At 40.2% G+C, this 21,142-nt stretch overlaps 2 protein-coding genes across 2 annotated transcripts in view; one reads left to right on the top strand and one right to left on the bottom strand.

Annotated features, from left to right (window-relative positions):
* Positions 1-21,073, bottom strand: part of PPIL4 (peptidylprolyl isomerase like 4) — a 42,619-nt gene extending 21,546 nt beyond the window's left edge. Inside the window, exons 1-7 of the mRNA XM_032274497.1 lie at positions 20,916-21,073; positions 12,380-12,447; positions 12,227-12,291; positions 11,807-11,924; positions 6,379-6,521; positions 5,437-5,533; positions 4,184-4,300 (exon numbers count right to left, since the gene is read on the bottom strand). Of these exons, the coding sequence (XP_032130388.1) occupies positions 4,184-4,300; positions 5,437-5,533; positions 6,379-6,521; positions 11,807-11,924; positions 12,227-12,291; positions 12,380-12,447; positions 20,916-20,985 (678 nt within the window). The 5' untranslated portion in view covers positions 20,986-21,073. The remainder of the gene's footprint in view (positions 1-4,183; positions 4,301-5,436; positions 5,534-6,378; positions 6,522-11,806; positions 11,925-12,226; positions 12,292-12,379; positions 12,448-20,915) is intronic.
* On the top strand, positions 17,541-18,234 carry LOC116549148 (NADH dehydrogenase [ubiquinone] 1 alpha subcomplex subunit 5-like; the record flags this gene model as incomplete). The annotated part of the gene is made up of 1 exon (XM_032274498.1): positions 17,541-18,234. A coding segment is annotated over one exon (345 nt), but the record flags the coding sequence as incomplete, so codon positions are not given.
* Positions 21,074-21,142: the final 69 nt, after the last annotated feature.

Raw genomic sequence — 21,142 nt, 5'->3', positions numbered from 1 at the left:
CTGAATTATCACTGCATTATAAACAAATGCAAATAAAGAGAAACAGATGTTCTTAGAAAAGAGAAGATGAAACACGTTAATAAAAATCAAAAGGACACAGAATCACCTTTTAGAATGACTAAAATCCAAAACAATACCACCACCAAATGCTGGCAAGGATATGAGGCAAAATAAACTCATTTATTGCTGATAGGAGTGTAAAATGTAAAGCCACTTTGGAAGAACAGTTTGGCAATTTCTTACAAAGTGAAATCATTCAATCCAGCATCTGAACTAGGAGTTTACCTAGGTATTTACTGAAATGCATTGAAACTTTATGCCTACACAAAAATCTGCATGCAAATGTTTATAGCAGCTTTATTCACAATTGCCAAAACTTGGGAAAAAACCAAGGTATCTTTTAATAGGTAAAAAATAAACAAGCTGTGATACATCCATACAATTAAATATTACTTAGCAATGAAAAGAAATGAGCTATCAGCCATGCATGGTGGCTCATGCCTGTAATCCCAACACTTTGGGAAGCCAAGGCAGGAGGATCACTTGAACCTGGGAGTTCAGGATCAGCCTGAGCAACATAGGTGAGACTCCATCGCTACAAAAAAACTGTTAAATTAGCTGGGTATGGTGGTGTGTGCCTACAGCCCCAGCTATTCAAGAGGCTGAGGCAGAAAGACTGCTTGAGCTCAGAAGTTCAAGGTTATAGTAAGCTATGATAGCACCACTGCACTCTACCCTGGGTGACAGAGCAAGACTTTGTCTCAAAAAAAAAAAAAAAAAAAAAAAAAAAAGAAATGAAATCCCAGGTGGGCAAGAGGGTGAGACAGTCTCTACAAAAAAATAAAATTAGCCACACATGATTGGCACGCGCCTGTGGTTCCAGCTACTTGGGAGGCTGAGATAGGAGGATTACTTGAACCTGGGAAGTCAGGGTGCAGTGAGCCATTATTGCACCACTGCACTCCAGTATGTGCAACAGAGCAAGAACCTGTCTTAAAAAAAAAAGAAAAGGAAGAATGGAAGTGAAGGAAGGAAAAGGAAAAGGCAAGGAAAGGAGAGGAAGGAGGGAGGGAGGGAGAGAGGAAGGAAGGGAGGAATAGTAGAACCTTAAATGCATATTGCTAAGTGAAAGAAGACAGTCTGAAAAGGCTACATACTCTATGATTCCAACTATATGATACTTTGAAAATACCAAAAATATATAAGCAGTAAAAACACCAGTAGTTGCCAAAAGCTGGGTGTTGGGGGTAGAGATGAACAGGTAGAGCCCAGGGGATTTCTCCTTGAAACTACCCTGTATGATCCTGTAAGGGTAGATAAATGTTATCATACATCTGTCAGTTCCACAGAATGTACAACACAAAGCTTAAATTCTAAAGCATACCATAAATTTTAGTTAATAATGTATCAATATTGGCTCATCAATTGTTAACAAATATATCACAATAATGCAAGAATGAGGGACAGAGGGAGTACATAGAAACTCCCTGTAGTTTCTATTCAATTTTTCTATAATCCTAAAATTGCTCTACAAATTGTCTATTTATTAAAAGCAAAACCAAAAAAGGAATCCATGAATCAACACTGATAATGAATGGATAGATAAGAGTTAAGAAGGGAGGGCTCAGCCAGGCACGGTGGCTCACGCCTGTAATCCCAGCACTTTGGGAGGCTGAGGCAAGCGGATCACAAGGTCAGGACTTTGAGACCAGCCTAACCAACATGGTGAAACCTTGTCTCCACTAAAAATATAAAAATTAGTCGGGTGTGGTGGCAGGCACCTGTAATCCCAGCTACTCAGGAGAATTGCTTGAACCAGGAGGCAGAGGTTACAGTGAGCAGAGATCGCGCCATTGCACTCCAGCCTGGGTGACAGACAGAGACTCCCTCTCAAAAACAAGAAGGGAGGGCTCTTCTTACAGTAGAATGCAGGCTGGTAATTGATTAAAGAGTGGTGGAGTTGGGAAATAACCAATTTGCACTTAACCAGAGTCAAGACTGGTGCAGTCAGGAATCACGAATGGCTGAGAAATTTATGGGGGAAATTTGACAAGGAACAAGACAGTTGAAATATCTCAAAGTGTCTAGCCACAGATTATCTATTGGAGACACTGGGCAGTGGATTACCATGATGAAGTAACCAAAATTACCATCGAGGAACTTATGAATATTGTATACCTCCAGATGTGACATCTGAGAAGGACAGAACATCACTCATGTACTATTTTGGCTGTGGGTGCATAACCTGAATCTAATCATGAGGCAAGGGTAGATAATCCTACATTGAAAAATATTCTGTTGGCTGGGTGCAGTGGTTCACACCTATAATCCCAGCATTTTGGGAGGCTGAGCCAGGTGGATCGCCTGAGGTCAGAGTTTGAGATCAGCCTGGCCAGCATGGTGAAACCCCGTCTCTACTAAAAATACAAAAATTAGCTGGGTGTGGTGGCAGGCACCTGTAATCCCAGCTACCCAGGAGGCTGAGACAGGAGAATCGCTTAATCCTGGGAGGTAGAGGTTGCAGTGAGCCGAGATCACGCCATTGCCCTCCAGCCTGAGCAACAGGGCAACGTCTCAAAAAAAAAAAAGCAAAGAAAAATATTCTATAAAATAAATGCAACAGATGATAAGTCATGAGCTGGATTCTAGTCTGGAGGAGGAAACGATTATAAAAGCATATTATTAAAACAACTGTCAAAATTGGAATATAAATTAATTTCTGTCACTTTTAAATTTTCTGATTTTGATAACTACACTGTGAATATGTATATATTGTTATACACATTGAATACTGTTGCTCTTAGGAAATACACACTGACTAAGTGGTAAAGGGAAATGATAGGCAACTTACTATCAAATAGTCCAGAAAAAAATATGTGTGTTTATGTGCTTGAATAATCAGAGAGAGAGAAAAAGAGAGAATCATAAAACAAATGTAGCAAAATGTTAAAGACTGGTGAATGTGGGTAAAAGGTATACAGAAGTTCTATGCATTTTCCAAAAATTTGAAACTTGTGAAAACAAGTTTTTAAAAGTATGTTAATCTATTTTCTTCTGGCATAAATTTCCAAAGTGTTGCTACTGAAAAGTCTGATAACAATCTAAATTCATTCCCTTATAAGTAACTTACTGTTTCTGCCAAGTTGCTCAACATATCTTTCTTTCAAGTGCAGTAATTCTCTTAGAATTTGTCTTGGTGTTAGTTGTTCAGGGTCAATACTCTGAGATGCACAATGTGCTCATTAAAATGTATATTTTCTTTTTTTTTTAAATTTCAGTAAAGCTTTCTTGAACTACTGCCTTTACTATTTGTTCATTCAGACAGGTGATAGTAATAGAAACTTAAGCCTGGGCAACACAGCGAGATCTTGTCCCTACCAAAAAACTTAAAAATTAGCAGAGCATGGTGGTGTGCAACTGTGGTCTCAGCAACTCAGGAGGCTGAGGCAGGGGCAATGCTTGAGCTGAGGAGTTGGAGGCTGCAGCGAACTATGGTCATATCGCTGTACTCAAGCCAGAGAAACAGAGTAAGACCGTGTCTCTACAAAATAATAATTAAATAAATAAACTTTAAAACAGACTACAAATCTGAAAGCTCTATTATATAAAATAATAATAAAAACTTTATTATCTATTCATTCAAATATTTATTATCTATGATATGACAGGTATGTCCATTCTACAAAAATACGAAATGGAAAATAATACCAAGTAGGTCAATTAATCATCTACTGAATTATTGTTCCTCAAATGACTTCATGTTGTTAGTTATATGGAGAATGTATTTTAGAGTGCTCAGTTTCCACCCATTATTTTCCCCTACAACTACCATTCTGTTTAATCTTAACACTTGAGTGGTACAATGAAGAACTATTCTTTAATATACATAAAATTCAGCCCACTAAACACTCTTTAAAAATGAGATGAATATTAAACAACTAAAATTCAATTAATAAATTAGAGATCCACTTCCCATTGTTTAAAAAGGCACTTAGCACTATATTGACAGTACAGCCAAATTTATTTTCATCTGCATTATTATGCCATACCTAATTTAAACCAGAAAAAAATCATAACTAAATTTTTAATATTTTAAGACTACCAAAGAGCCAGGAATAAACACTCAATTGGTATTATTAAATATATTACAGAACAATTATTTGAACAAAGATAATTATCTTACCATCTCTAAAAGTATAGCCTGAGTTTTAGCCTCTTTTTCTGCCTTTATTTCTTCTACTTCCTCAGCTGATCGTCCTTTGAAATCATCAATTTCTTCATCTGCTCCTATTCGACCACTCTGTAAGGCAGAAGTTACTGATGTATATATTTAAAGAATTTTTTAAAAATCTGAGAAACACAGAAGACATACTTTATTCTTAGTTATATCAAATATGCTAAAACAGCAACTGATCAAGGCTGCAGTGAGCTACAATCACACCACTGCACTCCAGCCTGGGTGACAGCATGAGATCCTATCTCTTATAAAAAATTTTAATAATTAAACAGCAACTGAGACAAACTTATAAACCTCCAAAATTGATTTAAATTAATTCTAAAGTATTAGCCAAAGTGGGCTTCTGTTAAAATCAAAATAGGCCAGGCGCAGTGGCTCATGCCTATAATCCCAGCACTTTGGGAGGCTGAGGCAGGTGGATCACTTGAAGTCAGGAGTTTGAGACAAGCCTGGCCAATATGGTGAAACTCTGTCCCTACTAAAAATACAAAAATTAGCCAGGCATGGTGGCACATGCCTATAATCCCAGCTACTCAGGAGGCTAAGGCACACAAGAATCACTTGAACAAGGGAGGCCGAGGTAGCAGTGAGCCACTGCACTCCAGCCTGGGCAACAGAGTTGAGACTCTGTCTCAAAAAAAAAATAATAAAAATAAATATTTATATGGACACTATTATCCAATTCAAACGGCTGAATGAAGAGAAATAATCTTAGAATTAAGCACCAATCCCAAACATAAAGACAAATTCAGCTTTGAGGAAGCCTCACAAACAGAAATTTATACCTTAAAGTATGTAAGGGAAAAGTCTGTGCTGTTCCACAGAGATTTCTGGGTTCTAGCCTGGCTCCAGAGTATCCCCAGTTGAAAAGTTACCTCACAAGATGATAGTTTAATTTGGCCTCAAAAACTCCTAAACTAGTTAGATGACAAGAAAAACACTTCCTAAGGTGTGCATGAAAGCTTCTAGAACTGAGGTTGTCCCAGTAGAAAAGAAACTGAAGAAAGGACATTACGGAAATGAGAAGATAGCCAGAAAAATTAGTATCTCTGTGGAAAAGAAAAAGAACTCTAAACTTGTTCTAGTATAATTAAGCAAAATAATAATTCTGAAAAAATTAACTTTAATAGATGAAAAAAATAAATCCATACAAACCATTAATATGAATGTACATTTAATGACAAGGGGGCTTTACTTACATCTAATTGTTCCCTTGTAGGTTCTGGTGATCGATCAGGGATTAATAAATCAGGAGGGTCGTCAAATGGATCATCTAAAATCACCGTATGATTTATCCTTACAAAATAAATCCAAGTCAAATGTTACATTTAAGTTATTTCAGAATCCATATTTTATTAGATTACAACAAATTACTTGATTATCTCTAATGCCAAAAAAAACCCGTATTGCACATGGATATTACTAACCTAGGTATACTTTCACAATGAGTGTTACTGTTCTGCATTGAGTGATACCATATTTATTACCCTGCATTACTTTAAGATGTAAACTAATATAACTGTCTAAATTTTAGTACTTTTGCCCCATTTCTCAATTAAAAAACTAAATTAAAGCATTAATAATTCCTCCAAACATAAGTAATTATAAATAAATAATTAGTAGAGGGCCGGGCACGGTGGCTCAAGCCTGTAATCCCAGCACTTTGGGAGGCCGAGGCGGGTGGATCACGAGGTCAAGAGATGGAGACCATCCTGGTCAACATGGTGAAACCCCGTCTCTACTAAAACTACAAAAAAATTAGCTGGGCATGGTGGCGCGTGCCTGTAATCCCAGCTACTCAGGAGGCTGAGGCAGGAGAATTGCCTGAACCCAGGAGGCAGAGGTTGCGGTGAGCCGAGATCGCGCCATTGCACTCCAGCCTGGGTAACAAGAGCGAAACTCCGTCTCAAAAAAAAAAAAAAAAAATAATAATAATAATAATAATAATTAGTAGAAGTATAAAAATACAAAAGATCCTTTTTATTATAAAGATTCTTATAGACTTATATTAATTCACCTTTTGGAATTAGAATTATCCAGAAACCAGTCCTATGCATACTGTTCCTATCCATATCACTATGTGTCAAACATCTCAATATGAAAATATTCTAGTACATTCAGATAGTAAATTGTAACCACACCTGATATCCTGATATGGTACAAAGTCCTTGTCAACAAAGGTCTCATTAATTTTCTTAATTATGTCCATTCCTTCTGTCACCTCACCAAACACTGTATGGACACCATCAAGGTAATCTAGATTTTCTCCTGTAGTGATGAGAAACTATACAGAAAGACACATAATAAATACCAAAAAAAAAATTACTTAACTCAAACTGAAATCAGTTAGAGACTGACAAAAAAAAAATACAAAAAAGTAAGAGTCCACATTTACTGCACGAATTCTTACACACTTGTTACTAGAACTAAGTAAAAAGTACAAAGCTTATGCAGGCATACCTCATTTTATTGCGCTTTACAGATAGTGCATTTTTTACAAGTAAAGATTTCCAGCAACCATGTATTAAGTCTATTATTGGTGCCACTTTGCCAAAAGCATATGCTCATTTCATGTTTCTGGCTCACATTTTGGTAATTCTCACAAGATTTCAAACTTTTTCATTACTATGATATCTGTTATTATGATCTGTAATCTCTGATCTTACTACTGTAATTGTTTTGGGGGACCACAAACTTGCCCATATAAGATGGTGAATTTCATCTATAAATGTTGTATGTGTTCTGACTACTCCACCAACCAACCATTCCCATCCTTCTCCCTCTCAGTGATCCCTATTCCCTGAGACACAACAATATTGAAATTAGGCCAATTAACCCTATAAGAGACTCTTAAGTGTTGTTTTTTTGTTGTTGTTTTGTTTTCCAGACAGAGTTTCACTCTTGTTACCCAGGCTGGAGTGTAATGGTGCGATCTCAGCTCACCGCAACCTCCGCCTCCCGGGTTCAGGCAATTCTCCTGCCTCAGCCTCCCGAGCAGCTGGGACTACAGGCACGTGCCACCATGCCCAGCTAATTTTTTGTATTTTTAGTAGAGACGGGGTTTCACTATGTTGACCAGGATGGTCTCGATCTCTTGACCTTGTGATCCACCCGCCTCGGCCTCCCAAAGTGCTGGGATTACAGGCTTGAGCCACCGCGCCCGGCAAGTGTTAAAGTAAAAGGAAGAGTGGCACATCTCTCACTTTAAATCAAAAGCTAAAAATGATTAAGCATAGTGAAGAAGGCATGTTGAAAGCCGAGATAAGCCGAAAGCTAGGCCTCTTGTACCAAACAATAGCTGAGTTGTAAATGCAAAGGAAAGTTCTTGAAGAAAATTAGAAGTGCTATGCCAGTGAACACATGAATAATAAGAAAATGAAACAGGCTTACTGCTGATACGAAGAAAGTTTTAGTAATCTACATAGACCGTCAAACCAGCCGCAACGATCCCTTAAGCCAATGCCTAATTCTAAGCAAGCCCTAACTTTCTTCAATTCTATAAAGGCTGAGAGAGGGGAGGTAGCTGCAAAAGAAAGTTTCAAGCTAGCAGAAGTTGGTTCATTAAGTTTTAAAAGAAAGGACAGGTGCAGTGGATTACTCCATCACAAACGAACAAACAAATATTTTAAGGAAAGAAGCTGTCTTCATAATTTAAAGGTACAAGGTGAAGAAGCAAGTGCTGACATAGAAGCTGCAGCAAGTTATCTGGAAGATCTAGCTAAGACCACTGATGAAGACGACTACATGAAATAACAAATTTTCCATGTAGATGAAACAGCCTTATATTAGAAGATGATGCCACTTAGGACTTTCATAGCTAGAGAGGAAAAGTCAATGCCTAGCTTCAAAGCTTCAAAGGACAAGCTGACTCTTCTGTTATATGCTACTGCAGCTAGTGATTTTAAGTTGAAACCAATACTCAAAAATCTTAGGGCCCTTAAGAATCATGCTAAATCTATTCTGCCTGAGCACTAGAAATGGAACACAGCCTGGATGATAACATATCTGTTTACAGCAAGGTTTATCAAATATTTTAAGATCATTGTTGAGAACTGCTGCTCAGAACAAAGATCCTTTTTAATACTACTGCTCTTTTAATAAGAAATCCTTTTAAAATATCACTGCTCATAGACAATACTCCTGGTCACCTAGGAGCTCTGATGGATATGATGGAAATTAACATTGTTTTCAGCTCTGCACAGTGGCTCACACCTATAAACCCAGCACTTTGGGAGGTTGAAGCAGGCAGATCACTTGAGGCCAGGAGTTCAAGACCAGCCTGGCCAACATGGTGAAACCCTCATCTCTACTATAAACACAAAAAATTAGCCAGGTGTGGTGGTGCATGCCTGTAATCCCAGCTACTCAGGAGCCTGAGGCAAGAGAATCATTTGAACCTGGGAGGCAGAGGTTGCAGTGAGGCAAGACTGCACCACTGTATCCCAGCCTGGGTGACAGAGTGAGACTCTGTCTCAAAAAAAAAAAGAAAATATTGTTTTCATGCCTGCTAACATAAAATCCATTCTGTAGCTATGGATCAAAGACTAATTTCCACTTTCAAGTATTATTATTTAAGAAATACAGCCTGACATGGTGGTGTGCACCTGTAGTACCAGCTACTCAGGAGGCTGAGATAGGAGGATCACTTGAGCAACATAGTGGGACCCCATCTCTAATAATAAAAATTTAAAAATATATTTTGTAAGGCTATAGCTGCCATAGATGGTGATTCCTCTGATGGATATGTGCAAGTAAATTGAAAAACCTTCTGGAAAAGATCACTATTCTAGATGTCATTAAGAACATTCGTGATTTGTGGGAGGAGGTCAAAATATCAACATTAACAGAAGTTTGGAAGAAGTTGATTCCGACCCTCATGGATGACTTTGAGTGGCACAAGACTTCAGTGAAGGAAGTAACTGCGAATGTGGTGGAAATTGCAAGAAAATGAGAATCGGAGGTAGAGCCTGAAGATGGGACTGAATGCTGCAGCCTCATAACAAAACACGAACAGATGTGGAGCTGCTTCTTAAAAATGAACAAACAAAGTGGTTTTTTTTTCCCCCTTTTTGAGAAAAAGTCTTGCTCTGTCACCCAGCCTGGAGTGCAGTGGCTCGATGTCAGATCACTGCAACCTCCAGATCCCAGGTTCAGCCTCCCAAGCAGCTGGGACTACAGGCATGTACCACCATGCCTGGCTAACTGTTGTATTTTCAGTAGTGATGGTGTTTCACCACATTGGTCAGGCTAGTCTCGAACTCCTGACCTCAGGTGATCCACTTGCCTCAGCCTCCCAAAGTGCTGGGATTACAGGTACGAGCCATCGTGCCTGGCCAAGTAGTTTCCTGAGATGGAATCTACTCCTGGTGAAGATGCTATGATCATTGTTGAATGACAACAAAGGATTTAGGATATTACATAAACTTGGTTGACAGAGCAGTAGCAGGATTTGAGAGGACTAACTTCAATACTGAAAGAATTCTACTGTAGGTAAAATGCTATCAAACAGCATCTTATGATACACAGAAATCTTTCATCAAAGGAAGAGTCCATCAACATGGCAAACTTCTGTTGTCTTTCACCCAGCCTGGAGTGCAGTGGTGCAATCACAGTTCACTGCACCCTTGGCCTCCTAGGCTCAAGCGATCCTCTCACCTCAGCTTCCCAAGAAGCTGGAACTACAGGCATGCACCACCATGCCCAGCGAATTTTTGTATTTTTTTGTGGAGATGGGATTTTCACCATGTTGCCCGGGCTGGCCTGGAAATCCTGAGCTCAACTGATCTGCCTGCCTTGGCCCCGCAAAGTACTGGGATTACAGACGTATGCCACTGAGCCAGTCTGTTGTCTTTTTTTTTTTGAGATGGAGTTTCGCTCCATTATTCAGGTTGGAGTGTAATGGCATGATCTTGGCTCACTGCAACCTCCGCCTCCCAGGTTCAAGTGATTCTCCTGCATCAGCTTCCCGAGTAGCTGGGATTACAGGTGACTGCAACCACGCCTGGTTAATTTTTGTATTTTTAATAGAGACAGTGTTTCACTATGCTGGCCAGGCTGGTCTCAAACTCCCAACCTCAGTCAATCCGCCCAGCTCTGCCTCCTAAAGTGCTGGGATTACAGGTGTGAGCCACTGCACCAGGCCATGTTGTCTTATTTTAAGAAACTGCCACAGTCACACCAACCTTCAGCAATCACCACCCTGATTAGTCAATGGCCATCAACATCAAGGCAAGACCCTTCACCAGCAAAAAGATTATAATTTACTGAAGGGTCAGATGATCAGAAGCATTTTTTAGCAAAAAATAAAGTATTTTTTGGCCAGGCATGGTGACTCATGCCTGTAATTCTAGCACTTTGGAAGGCCGAGGCAGGCAGATCACCTGAGGTTAGGAGTTTGAGACCAGCCTCGCTAACATGGTGAAATGCCACCTCTACTGAAAATACAAAAATTAGCCGGGTGCGGTGGTGTGCGCCTGAGGCAGGATAACTGCTTGAACCCGGGAGGCAGAGGTTGCAGTGAGCCATGACCACACCGCTGTACTCTAGCCTGGGCAACAAAGACTCCAACTCAAAAAATAAAAACAGTATTTTTAAATTAAGGTGTATACATTTTAAAAGACATAATACTATTGCACACTTAAGAGACTGCCATATGGAGTAAATGTAACTTTTACATGCATTGGGAAACCAAAAAACCTGTGACTTGCTTCACTGCGGTATTCGCTGTATTATGCTGGTTTGGAAGCAAACCCACAGTATCTCCAAGGTATGTCTGTATATAAAACATCAACACATACAAAGATGTCCCCTTGATTGTTTAAAATACTTGGTCAAGCCATGACTCAACTTCATATGTATACAGCAGAAAATACAAGTACCTACTCTAATGGGGTTGTTGGGAGAATTAAACAAGGTAAGGAATGGAAGGTACTCTGCATAACATTTTTAAAAAATTAAGAAAGGCCGGGCGCGGTGGCTCACGCCTATAATCCCAGCACTTTGGGAGGCCGAGGCGGGTGGATCACGAGGTCAAGAGATCGAGACCATCCTGGTCAACATGGTGAAACCCCGTCTCTACCAAAAATACAAAAATTAGCTGGGCATGGTGGTGCATGCCTGTAGTCCCAGCTACTCGGGAGGCTGAGGCAGGAGAATTGCCTGAACCCAGGAGGCGGAGGTTGCGGTGAGCCGAGATCGCGCCATTGCACTCCAGCCTGGGTAACAAGAGCGAAACTCCGTCTCAAAAAAAAAAAAAAAAAAAAAAAAATTAAGAAATACTGAAAAATGAGCCACAAATGTGAACAGTGATAATCATGGAGAATGGAGTTGTAGGTAATGCTTTTCTTTGTACTTTTCTGTATTTTCTCAAGTCTTCACAATGGGAATGCCTTACATTTAAAAGAAGAAAATAATGTTTTTTAATATAGAAAAATGTGCATTTTTTTCCCTAACACATATTTCTGATTGAAACCCTCTGAGCCTTACTGGATAGTTTTAAAAGATACCTCTGTGGGCTCCTTCCAGTCTTTCATTTCTAAGCAAAGCTCATATTCTCACTCATTTCCTAACCTGAGATCCATGTTGATCACTGCCATTGTTCACCATGGACACTGTGCCTTTCTTCTTATGCTTAATTCTTGGGACTTTTTCTGCCTCAAAAAAGCTTGCTTGATCACCATACAGTTGGCTGAAAATAAGGTTATAAAATGTAAGTACTCTCAAAATGGAATACAGAAGCACTAGTAACATATAGGGTTACCAATTATTTCTTTACAGAAATGACACCAGGATTCAAAATATTCCTCTTTTTTGCTAGACATTTAGAGAACTTTAAGAAAAAAAATATATAAATTTGAACGATATTTTAAAATGTAGATTGAAGCATGAGCAATTATATTTTTCCTCATTTAAGAATAAAAGAACTTGTTCTGTACTTCCGGAGGTAAAAAAAAAAAAAAAAAAAAAAAGAAGAAGAATAAAAGAACTTACCCAAAAATAGACTCTCCTCCACGGCCAGTCCCTGTAGGATCACCAGTTTGTATGATAAAATCCCTCTGTAATATGCAAGATTCTTTGTTAATTCAAAGAGTTTGTTAGATAGTTCCAATAACAAAGGAAATGACTTAGTATCTACCAACTCACCTGTACATTGTGAATAAGGCAATAATTGTAATATTTTATTTTGCACAATTTCAAGAAATTCAAGCAGGCTGAAAGAAAGAAAGTACAAAATTTATCACAGTAATCCACAAATACATTTTTAAATAAGGAAAAGCAAAGTAAAATGTAATTTCTAAATTACCATTAAAAGAAAAAAAAAAGTCAAATGTCCAAAACTATAAAAAAGGGCAATAGGCCTGGCGCAGTGGCTCACACCTGTAATCCCAGCACTTTGGGAGGCCGAGGTGGGCAGATCACTTAAGATCAGGAGTTCAAGACCAGTCTGGCCAACACAGTGAAACCCCATCTCAACTAAAAATACATACAAAATTAGCCAGGCATGGTGACAGGCACCTGTAATCCCAGCTACTTGGGAGGCTGAGGCAGGAGAATTGCTTGATCCCAGGAGGCAGAGGCTGCAGTGAGCCAAGATAGCACCGCTGTGCTCCAGCCTGGGTGACAGAATGAGACTTACCTCAAAAAAAATAAACTAAGGCTGGGCATGGTGGCTCATGCCTGTAATCCCAGCACTTTGGGAGGCCAAGGCGGGCAGATCACCTGAGGTCAGGAGTTCAAGACCAGCCTGACCAACACGGAGAAACCCCAACTCTATTAAAAATACAAAAGTAGCGAGGCATGGTGGTATATGCCTGTAATCCCAGCTACTCGGGAGGCTGAGGCAGGAGAATCGCTTGAACATGGGAGGCGGAGGTTGCAGCGAACCAAGATCACGCCATTGCACTCCAGCCTGGGCAACAAGAATGAAACTCCGGCTCAAAAATAAATAAATTAAATTAAATTAAATTAAAGATCAATAATTGCTCTAGAGAGCAATTATTTTTAAGTCCAGAAAAAAAGCAACATATTTTAAGTTACCTTTTTTTTCTTTCATAGGATTTTTGGGGTATCTGGGCTAATACAGAAAACAGACACTTATCTGTGATAAGCAATCATTTACTGATAGATTGATTTTACTAGGAGAAAAAAGAACACTTAAAGAGCATATTGTAATAGTAACAGATCTAGCATAATATATAAAAATGGATACAGATTACATCAATTAGGAAAAAGTCAAACATCCAGGGTCAGTTTTTAAATAATAAACAGTCCTTTATAAAAAGCCATACACTGGCCAGGCGCAGCAGATCACGCCTGTAATCCCAGCACTTTGGGAGGCCAAGGCAGGAGGATCATGAGGTCAGGAGTTTGAAACCAGCCTGGTCAACATGGTAAAACCCAGTCCCTACTAAAGATACAAAACATTAGCTGGGCATGGTGGTGAGCACCTGTAATCCCAGCTACTTGGGAGGCTAAGGCAGCAGAATTGCTTGAACCCAGGAGGCAGAAGTTGTAGTAAGCAGAGATCGCGCCATTGCACTCCAGCTTGGGAGACAGGGAGAGACTCTGTCTCAAAATAAATAAATAAATATTTTTAAAAATAAAAATAAAAATCCATACATTTATCACGAACAACCTTTAACATGTAAATTAATCCTGCTTATCCAACAAACATTTACCGAGTACCTGCTAGATGGCTTGAGACTGCCATCACAAATGCCAGTAAACCGTGGTCTCTGCTTCCAAAAAGTTCACAGTCTAGTCATGGAAAGACATGTTAACAAGTTCCTAAAGGCACTAAGTAAGAAACCAGACAGACAGTAAGATATATGAGGCAGTCCCTGCCCTCAAAAAGCTTACATTAAATTAGAGTCCTTACATTTGAACACAAGAAGTGTTCAAATTACATACTGAGTATATCTATTTAATAACATGTGTGCCACTTAAATAGTAAAATGGTAAAAAGTAGTTTGAAAAATTCCACAAGAGTTCAAAAGACTGTTTCTGGCTAGGGAAATCAGAACACCTCAGGGAAGGTTAAGGCAAGCATTAAAAGAACTACACTAGCAGAGTGAAGGGTGACCATTCTAAGTTTGGAAGACTGTGAAAAGGCCTGGAAGTGGGAATTTAAATGTTTTAAGGGTATGTAATAGTCTGGTATTACACAGCAATAGAGGATGAAAAGGCTGGAGAGATAAGATGGGACTAGCTGTTCAAGAGTGTTGAATATCAGTCCTGCAGTTGTTTTTCTTAATATATTTCTGGGCTTCCTGTTAAACAGTTGGGAGTGGTCCTTTTACCACAAAACAAAAATAATGGATTTAGGCATGATCATCAATGGCTGTCAAAACATTAAGTCTTTCATCAAAATCTGATGATTACAACGGTAACAAGGCCGCCGGGTATGGGGGCTCACGCCTATAATCCCAGCACTTTGGGAGGCCAAGGCGGGCAGATCATGAGGTCAGAAGATCGCGACCAGCCTGGCCAACATGGTGAAACCCCATCTCTCCCAAAAATACAAAAATTAGCCAGGCATGGTGGTGCGTGCCTGTAATCCCAGCTACTCAGGAGGCTAAAACAGGAGAATCACTTAAACCAGGGAGTCAGAGGTTGCAGTGAGCGAGATCGTGCCACTGTACTCCAGCCTGGCAACACAGTGAGACTCCATCTCAAAAAAAAAGAAAGAAAGAAGAAAGGAAAGAAAGGAAAGAAAGAAAAGAAAAGAAAAGAAAAGAAAAGAAAAGAAAAGAAAAGAAAGAAAAGAGAAAAGAAAGAAGGAGCAACAAGGCCATAACGCATTGGCCAATTTTAACATCACAAAAAGAGCCAACCAGACATCAAGTGCCTCCTGAATGTGATGCAGCTGAAAGTACACACTATCTTAATATGAAATATTCTTTTTTTTTTTTTTTTTTTTTTTGAGACGGAGTTTCGCTCTTGTTACCCAGGCTGGAGTGCAATGGCGCAATCTCGGCTCACCGCAACCTTCACCTCCTGGGTTCAGGCAATTCTCCTGCCTTAGCCTCCTGAGTAGCTGGGACTACAGGCACGCGCCACCATGCCCAGCTAATTTTTTGTATTTTTAGTAGAGACGGGGTTTCACCATGTTGACCAGGATGGTCTCGATCTCTTGACCTCGTGATCCACCTGCCTCGGCCTCCCAATGTGCTGGGATTACAGGCGTGAGCCACTACGCCCGGCAATATGAAATATTCTTGCCAAAAACATTAGATCTGAATCTCATCAAGGCTCTAAAGCTGAACAACAACTTATAGGAAATAGAGGGCATACAGGAATATGTTAATGGACACAGTAAATAATCAGTCAAATCCAAAACAAGAGAAATTCTACAAGACAAAGGACCCAGACTCTTTCTCAAATTTTTTTCAAGAAAAAAAGGGGGAGAACCAATAGATTAAAATATACATAAGGGACATTTTAACCAATATAATATATGGTCTTTGGGTCCTAATTTAAATTACCAGGTTTTCTTAAAATTTATGAGATAATAGGGAAGTTTAATGATACTAAGAAATTACTGCTAGTTTTTTCAAAGTGTGATAAAATTTGTGATTCTGTTTTTCTTTTTCTTTTTTACAACTTTTTCTTTTTTCTTTAGTATTTTTCCCTTTTCCCTGTCAAATTTTCTTTCTTTTCTTAATGGTCACTTATGTGGCGCTTAAGCTCATAGTTCTGGTTTGTTTTTTTTTTCAAAGAGTCCTTATCTTTTACAAATACATACATACAAGTAATTACAGATTAAATAGATACACTGGAGGTGGGGGTATTTAATGGCTATGTGTTCACAGCTGTTAAACAAAGCTGGTCATGTGGACATGAGAGTTCCTTTACATGATTCTCTCCACATCTGTGTTTTAAATTTTCTATTTTTTTTTTTTTTTTTTGAGACGGAGTTTCGCTCTTGTTACCCAGGCTGGAGTGCAATGGCGCGATCTTGGCTCACCACAACCTCCGCCTCCTGGGTTCAGGCAAGTCTCCTGCCTCAGCCTCCTGAGTAGCTGGGACTACAGGCACGCGCCACCATGCCCAGCTAATTTTTTGTAGTTTTAGTAGAGACGGGGTTTCACCATGTTGACCAGGATGGTCTTGATCTCTTGACCTTGTGATCCACCCACCTCGGCCTCCCAAAGTGCTGGGATTACAGGCTTGAGCCACCACACCCGGCCTTAAATTTTCAATAATAAAAAGTTTAAAAAGAAAAGGAAGAAAGAAGGGGAGGAAGGAAGGTAGGTTAAGTCTGGATATGTTGATCATAGATTGATAATAGGGTATAAATATAGTAGGTAGGCATGTAAGCAGATCTCCAGTCATATGCTTTCAAATATGTACAGGGGATGGACTTAGGTTTTGGTGTTATGGGCTTATCTTTGCAGAACTACTGCTTGTTAACGGGGTGCGATAGCCCTATCTCCCCTTTATTTCCTCACAACTCTGGGGAAAGGGGCCCATTCATTTTGTCAGGTGCTGCTCTACATGAACAAAGCGTCAAAAAAACTCAAAGAAAAGTAAAATCAAGAGATAAAAAACAAAATTCCCTATCCTTTGAAACCCTGGATCCAGCCTCCTTTAAAACCAAGCTTACCCCAGTATTATGAGGCAACAAATTATTTTCTTTAAGCCAGTTTGAGTTGGGTTTTTATCACTTGCACAAAGTGTCCTAATACAACACATTTATATCTGGTAGTCAATATAATGAACCTCTCACTAGAGGTGTGCCCTAAAAGTAGCAAGCATTGTACTAGGTATTCGGGATATAGAGACGATAATTGTGGTATAGTTCCTGCTCTCACTGGAGTTTACATTCTTGAAAGAGGAAGACTTGTAATCGGCTCCAGAAAAGTAGGCAAGTATCATAATAAAATGTGTCATAGGTCTATAAAAGACTTGACAGAGCAGAAGAAACCTCAGATAACTGCTTAGAAAGGAGGGAGAGCAGTTGTTTCCAGAGGACTGTGCGACATTGATTCATAGGCACTGTCACGGCGGGTGTGCTAAAGAAGACCATTGGAGGCCGGGCGTGGTGGCTCAAGCCTGTAATCCCAGCACTTTGGGAGGCCGAGGCGGGTGGATCACAAGGTCAAGAGATCAAGACCATCCTGGTCCACATGGTGAAACCCCGTCTCTACTAAAAATACAAAAAATTAGCTGGGCATGGTGGTGCGTGCCTGTAATCCTGGCTACTCAGGAGGCTGAGGCAGGAGAATTGCCTGAACCCAGGAGGCGGAGGTTGCGGTGAGCCCAGATTACGCCAATTGGGTAAAAACACTCAAACTCCGTCTCAAAAAAAAAAAAAAAGACCATTGGCGTTGTGGGATTGACTGTGTGCAATACTCCACATGAGAGGCTAAGAATATTGTACACAAAGATTCTTGAAGTTCTTGAGGATATCCCTAAAAATGCAGCATATAGAAAATATACAGAACAGATTATAAATGAGAAGCTAGCTATGGTTAAAGCAGAACCAGATGTTCAAAAATTAGAAGACCAACTTCAAGGTGGTCAATTAGAAGAGGTGATTCTTCAGGCTGAACATGAACTAAGTCTGGCAAGAAAAATGGTGCAGTGGAAAACATGGGAGCCAGTAATGGAAGAGCCTCCTGCCGATCAGTGGAAATGGCCAATATAATTATTAAGTGATTTTGGTGGGTTGATGGGAAACTGATGTAATGAAATGTTCTGTTCTGTTAAGAGCATGTTCATATTACTGAACATAATCAAGAAAACTGATATAGAAAATATCTAGGAGACTGTTAAAATTAGTGACTATGATAATTCAGTCATGTGAATCCATTTTTGATTTGTAGTTACACAAACTATTTCAAAGATGATATTTCTATGAACAGAGAGGTCATGGAAAGATTTGAGAATTAATTAGAAAAATTCCTACAGATCTTCAATGTAGAGGCCATAATCAAAAAGTAAAGTTTCTTTAGTAATATGTTCGATACATCATTCAATTTTTAAAATTATCCTGATGAAGAAAAGAAAAGGTCCTTAATTATTATGGTCTAAACAAATTTATAGATAACTGTTTGAGGTAAAAAATAAGAGTGATTTTTTTTTTTTTAATAATTTTGTTTGTTTGTTTTTCTTTGTTTTTTTTTTTTTTTGAGACAGAGTTTCCCTCTTGTTACCCAGGCTGGAGTGCAATGGCACGACCTTGGCTCACCGCAACCTCCGCCTCCTGGGTTCAGGCAATTCTCCTGCCTCAGCCTCCCGAGTAACTGGGACTACAGGCACGCGCCACCATGCCCAGCTAATTTTTTTGTATTTTTAGTAGAGACGGGGTTTCACCATGTTGACCAGGATGGTCTCGATATCTTGACCTCGTGATCCACCCGCCTCGGCCTCCCAAAGTGCTGGGATTACAGGCTTGAGCCACCGCGCCCGGCAAGAGTGATATTTTTAAATGTGATAAAATAGCACAGTGGCTGGTAATAAAATTTGAAATTATGGTTAACCTCCTTAACTGTGAGCTTACGGATGTAAAGTAAAATTTAAATATATAGTTATATATTGATTACAAAATCCATAATGCCATTTTATTTTAGTCATTATTTGAATTATACCATTTACTGTTTTCTTACAGTCTTAATTTTATTACATTTTGCTGTTATGTATTATATTTAAAAACTAAATTAGAATACATTGTACAGTTGAAGAAACCGACTTGGTACTTGAAAGAAAGATTTCCGGCCGGGCGCGGTGGCTCACGCCTGTAATCCCAGCACTTTGGGAGGCCGAGGCGGGTGGATCACGAGGTCAAGAGATCGAGACCATCCTGGTCAGCATGGTGAAACCCCGTCTCTACTAAAAATACAAAAATTCAGCTGGGCATGGTGGCGTGTGCCTGTAATCCCAGCTACTCAGGAGGCTGAGGCAGAATTGCCTGAACCCAGGAGGCGGAGGTTGCGGTGAGCCGAGATGGCGCCATTGCACTCCAGGCTGGGTAACAGAGCAAAACTCCGTCTCAAAGAAAAAAAAAAAAAAAAAAGAAAGAAAGATTTCCCATGGCATAGATGTACTGTACTTGGAAAAACTTTTCCTTTTGTTGCATTTGTGGAAGTTAGTTTTCTGGCCCATAGCCTTTAAATTTCTTAATCAACCTAATTACATCGGGATAGAGGTAGAATTTCTGTAAAAGAAGAGACATTAACAGTTCCTGACATTTACATCTGGCATATGGATAGGCTTCAAAACATCTTAGTCATAGGACTATAAATTCAAAGTGGAATCACTAAGTAGTTTGCAGTACATTTCTAATATAAGCGTAGGTGGATATAAAAACAAGACAAATGCTGTTCAGGGAAAGAAGTTGGCAAGCTTAAGATTAAACAAAAATAAAATTACATGTGTTTTTGCCTTTAAAAAAAAAAAAAAAGAAAGGAGGGAGGGCTTCAAAGAAGAGATGATGCTTGATCTGAGATTTAGATAAGCAATCGGTTTGCCAGAAGGACAAAAGTGGAGAGGAATATTGGTTAGAAGGAACAGCAAGAGAATGGTAAAAATGGCACGGGAGAGTTTGCAGTGTTTTGCCGGGCGGAGAGGAGGGAGGAATAGCTGCGTGCAGGTGAGGGGAATGGAGCACGGCAGAAAGTAGTTATTGTACAATATTGCAACTTATTTCATCTTCTTTGATAGGCTCTGCATTCCATGTGGGTAGGACCCTGTCTGTAACTAATCTCTCCTGGTCTCCAGTTTCTTCCTGACTCATACATTCTCCACACTGATGCCTATTATCTTCTCAAAGCAAGTATGCCACACCTCAACACTGCTTTTAAAGTTTTCAAAGACTCTGATCATCAGTAGGACACACAGGACTATTCACGACCTGACCTAAGCGTATCTGACCAGACTCGAGTCTGCCTTTCCGCGACTCATACCATTCTTTCCAGTCACACCAAATTATTTGCCATTTCCAGAAAATTCCAAGCAAAGAAAGTCTAAGCTAAGAAAACCCTCATTCCCATTCATCTTTGAAAGAACTACTTCACTTGCAAGCTTTGCTTCTCCCCACCCCGCCCCGAGAAGACGCCCTCTTCTGGTTTCCATGGCAACTTACACATTCTTCTACCAAAACACAGAGAAAACTAAAATGGGTTCCTATGTCAATTTCCCCCAATGGAAAATCAGACCCCCAGAGGCAAGATGCCAAGCCCAGGACTTAGCCCAGTGCCTCAAAGGCTCAAGTTCACACTCGGACCTCTTCTTCCATCCAGGCGGGATGCCCACACTCGCTGCGCCAAGCACACCCTACCTGCCTTCATCAAGATTTAACCGACTACGCATCAAGCAGTAGTTGCTGTGTTCCTCTCCCAAGTACACACAGTAATGGCACAAAAGCTATGGGTATTGTATGTATAGCTCGAATCACACTCACAGCGACACACACACTCCCAAAGGCAATTAATGACCGCAAGCACCCTCCGCCGGACTGGCCAACACGAGACACAGGAAAAGGGCTGCCAAGGCTCAAACGAATTCGTCACAAAAACTTTTCTAGCCAAGGCAGGTTAATAAAATAGCCCAGTCGCAGACACCAGCAGCCCAGAAGTTCGAGTTCCAACCAATCTATAGCCTGGACTGCGCAGAAAAAGGAAAGTGGGGGGACAAGCTCGGGGGCCCCGGCGACAGGTGAGCGGGGCTCAAGCCTCACCACGCGGCCGCTCCTCGGTGTACAAGTCGATGACGACGTCGCCCAAAGTGGTCTCCAGTAGAACCGCCATGGCGCCCGCTCCTCCTCTGCTACAAACCCCGGGGGGTGGTGACAGGCGCAGGTCGTCAGTGTGGTTTACGCCACGCGTCACCCTCGGCGCGACCCTCGTTGCGTCATCTCGCCGACGCCGCCCCTCGCTTCCGGGCAGTTTCTTCCGGACGGTGGGT

Source organism: Sapajus apella, unplaced genomic scaffold, assembly GCF_009761245.1.
Source record: "Sapajus apella isolate SASKATOON/1434 unplaced genomic scaffold, GSC_monkey_1.0 scaffold6, whole genome shotgun sequence".
Taxonomy (NCBI): Eukaryota; Metazoa; Chordata; class Mammalia; order Primates; family Cebidae; genus Sapajus; species Sapajus apella.
The sequence above is the reverse complement of the archived record's forward strand: the minus strand, read 5'-3'. Positions and strand labels throughout refer to the sequence as shown.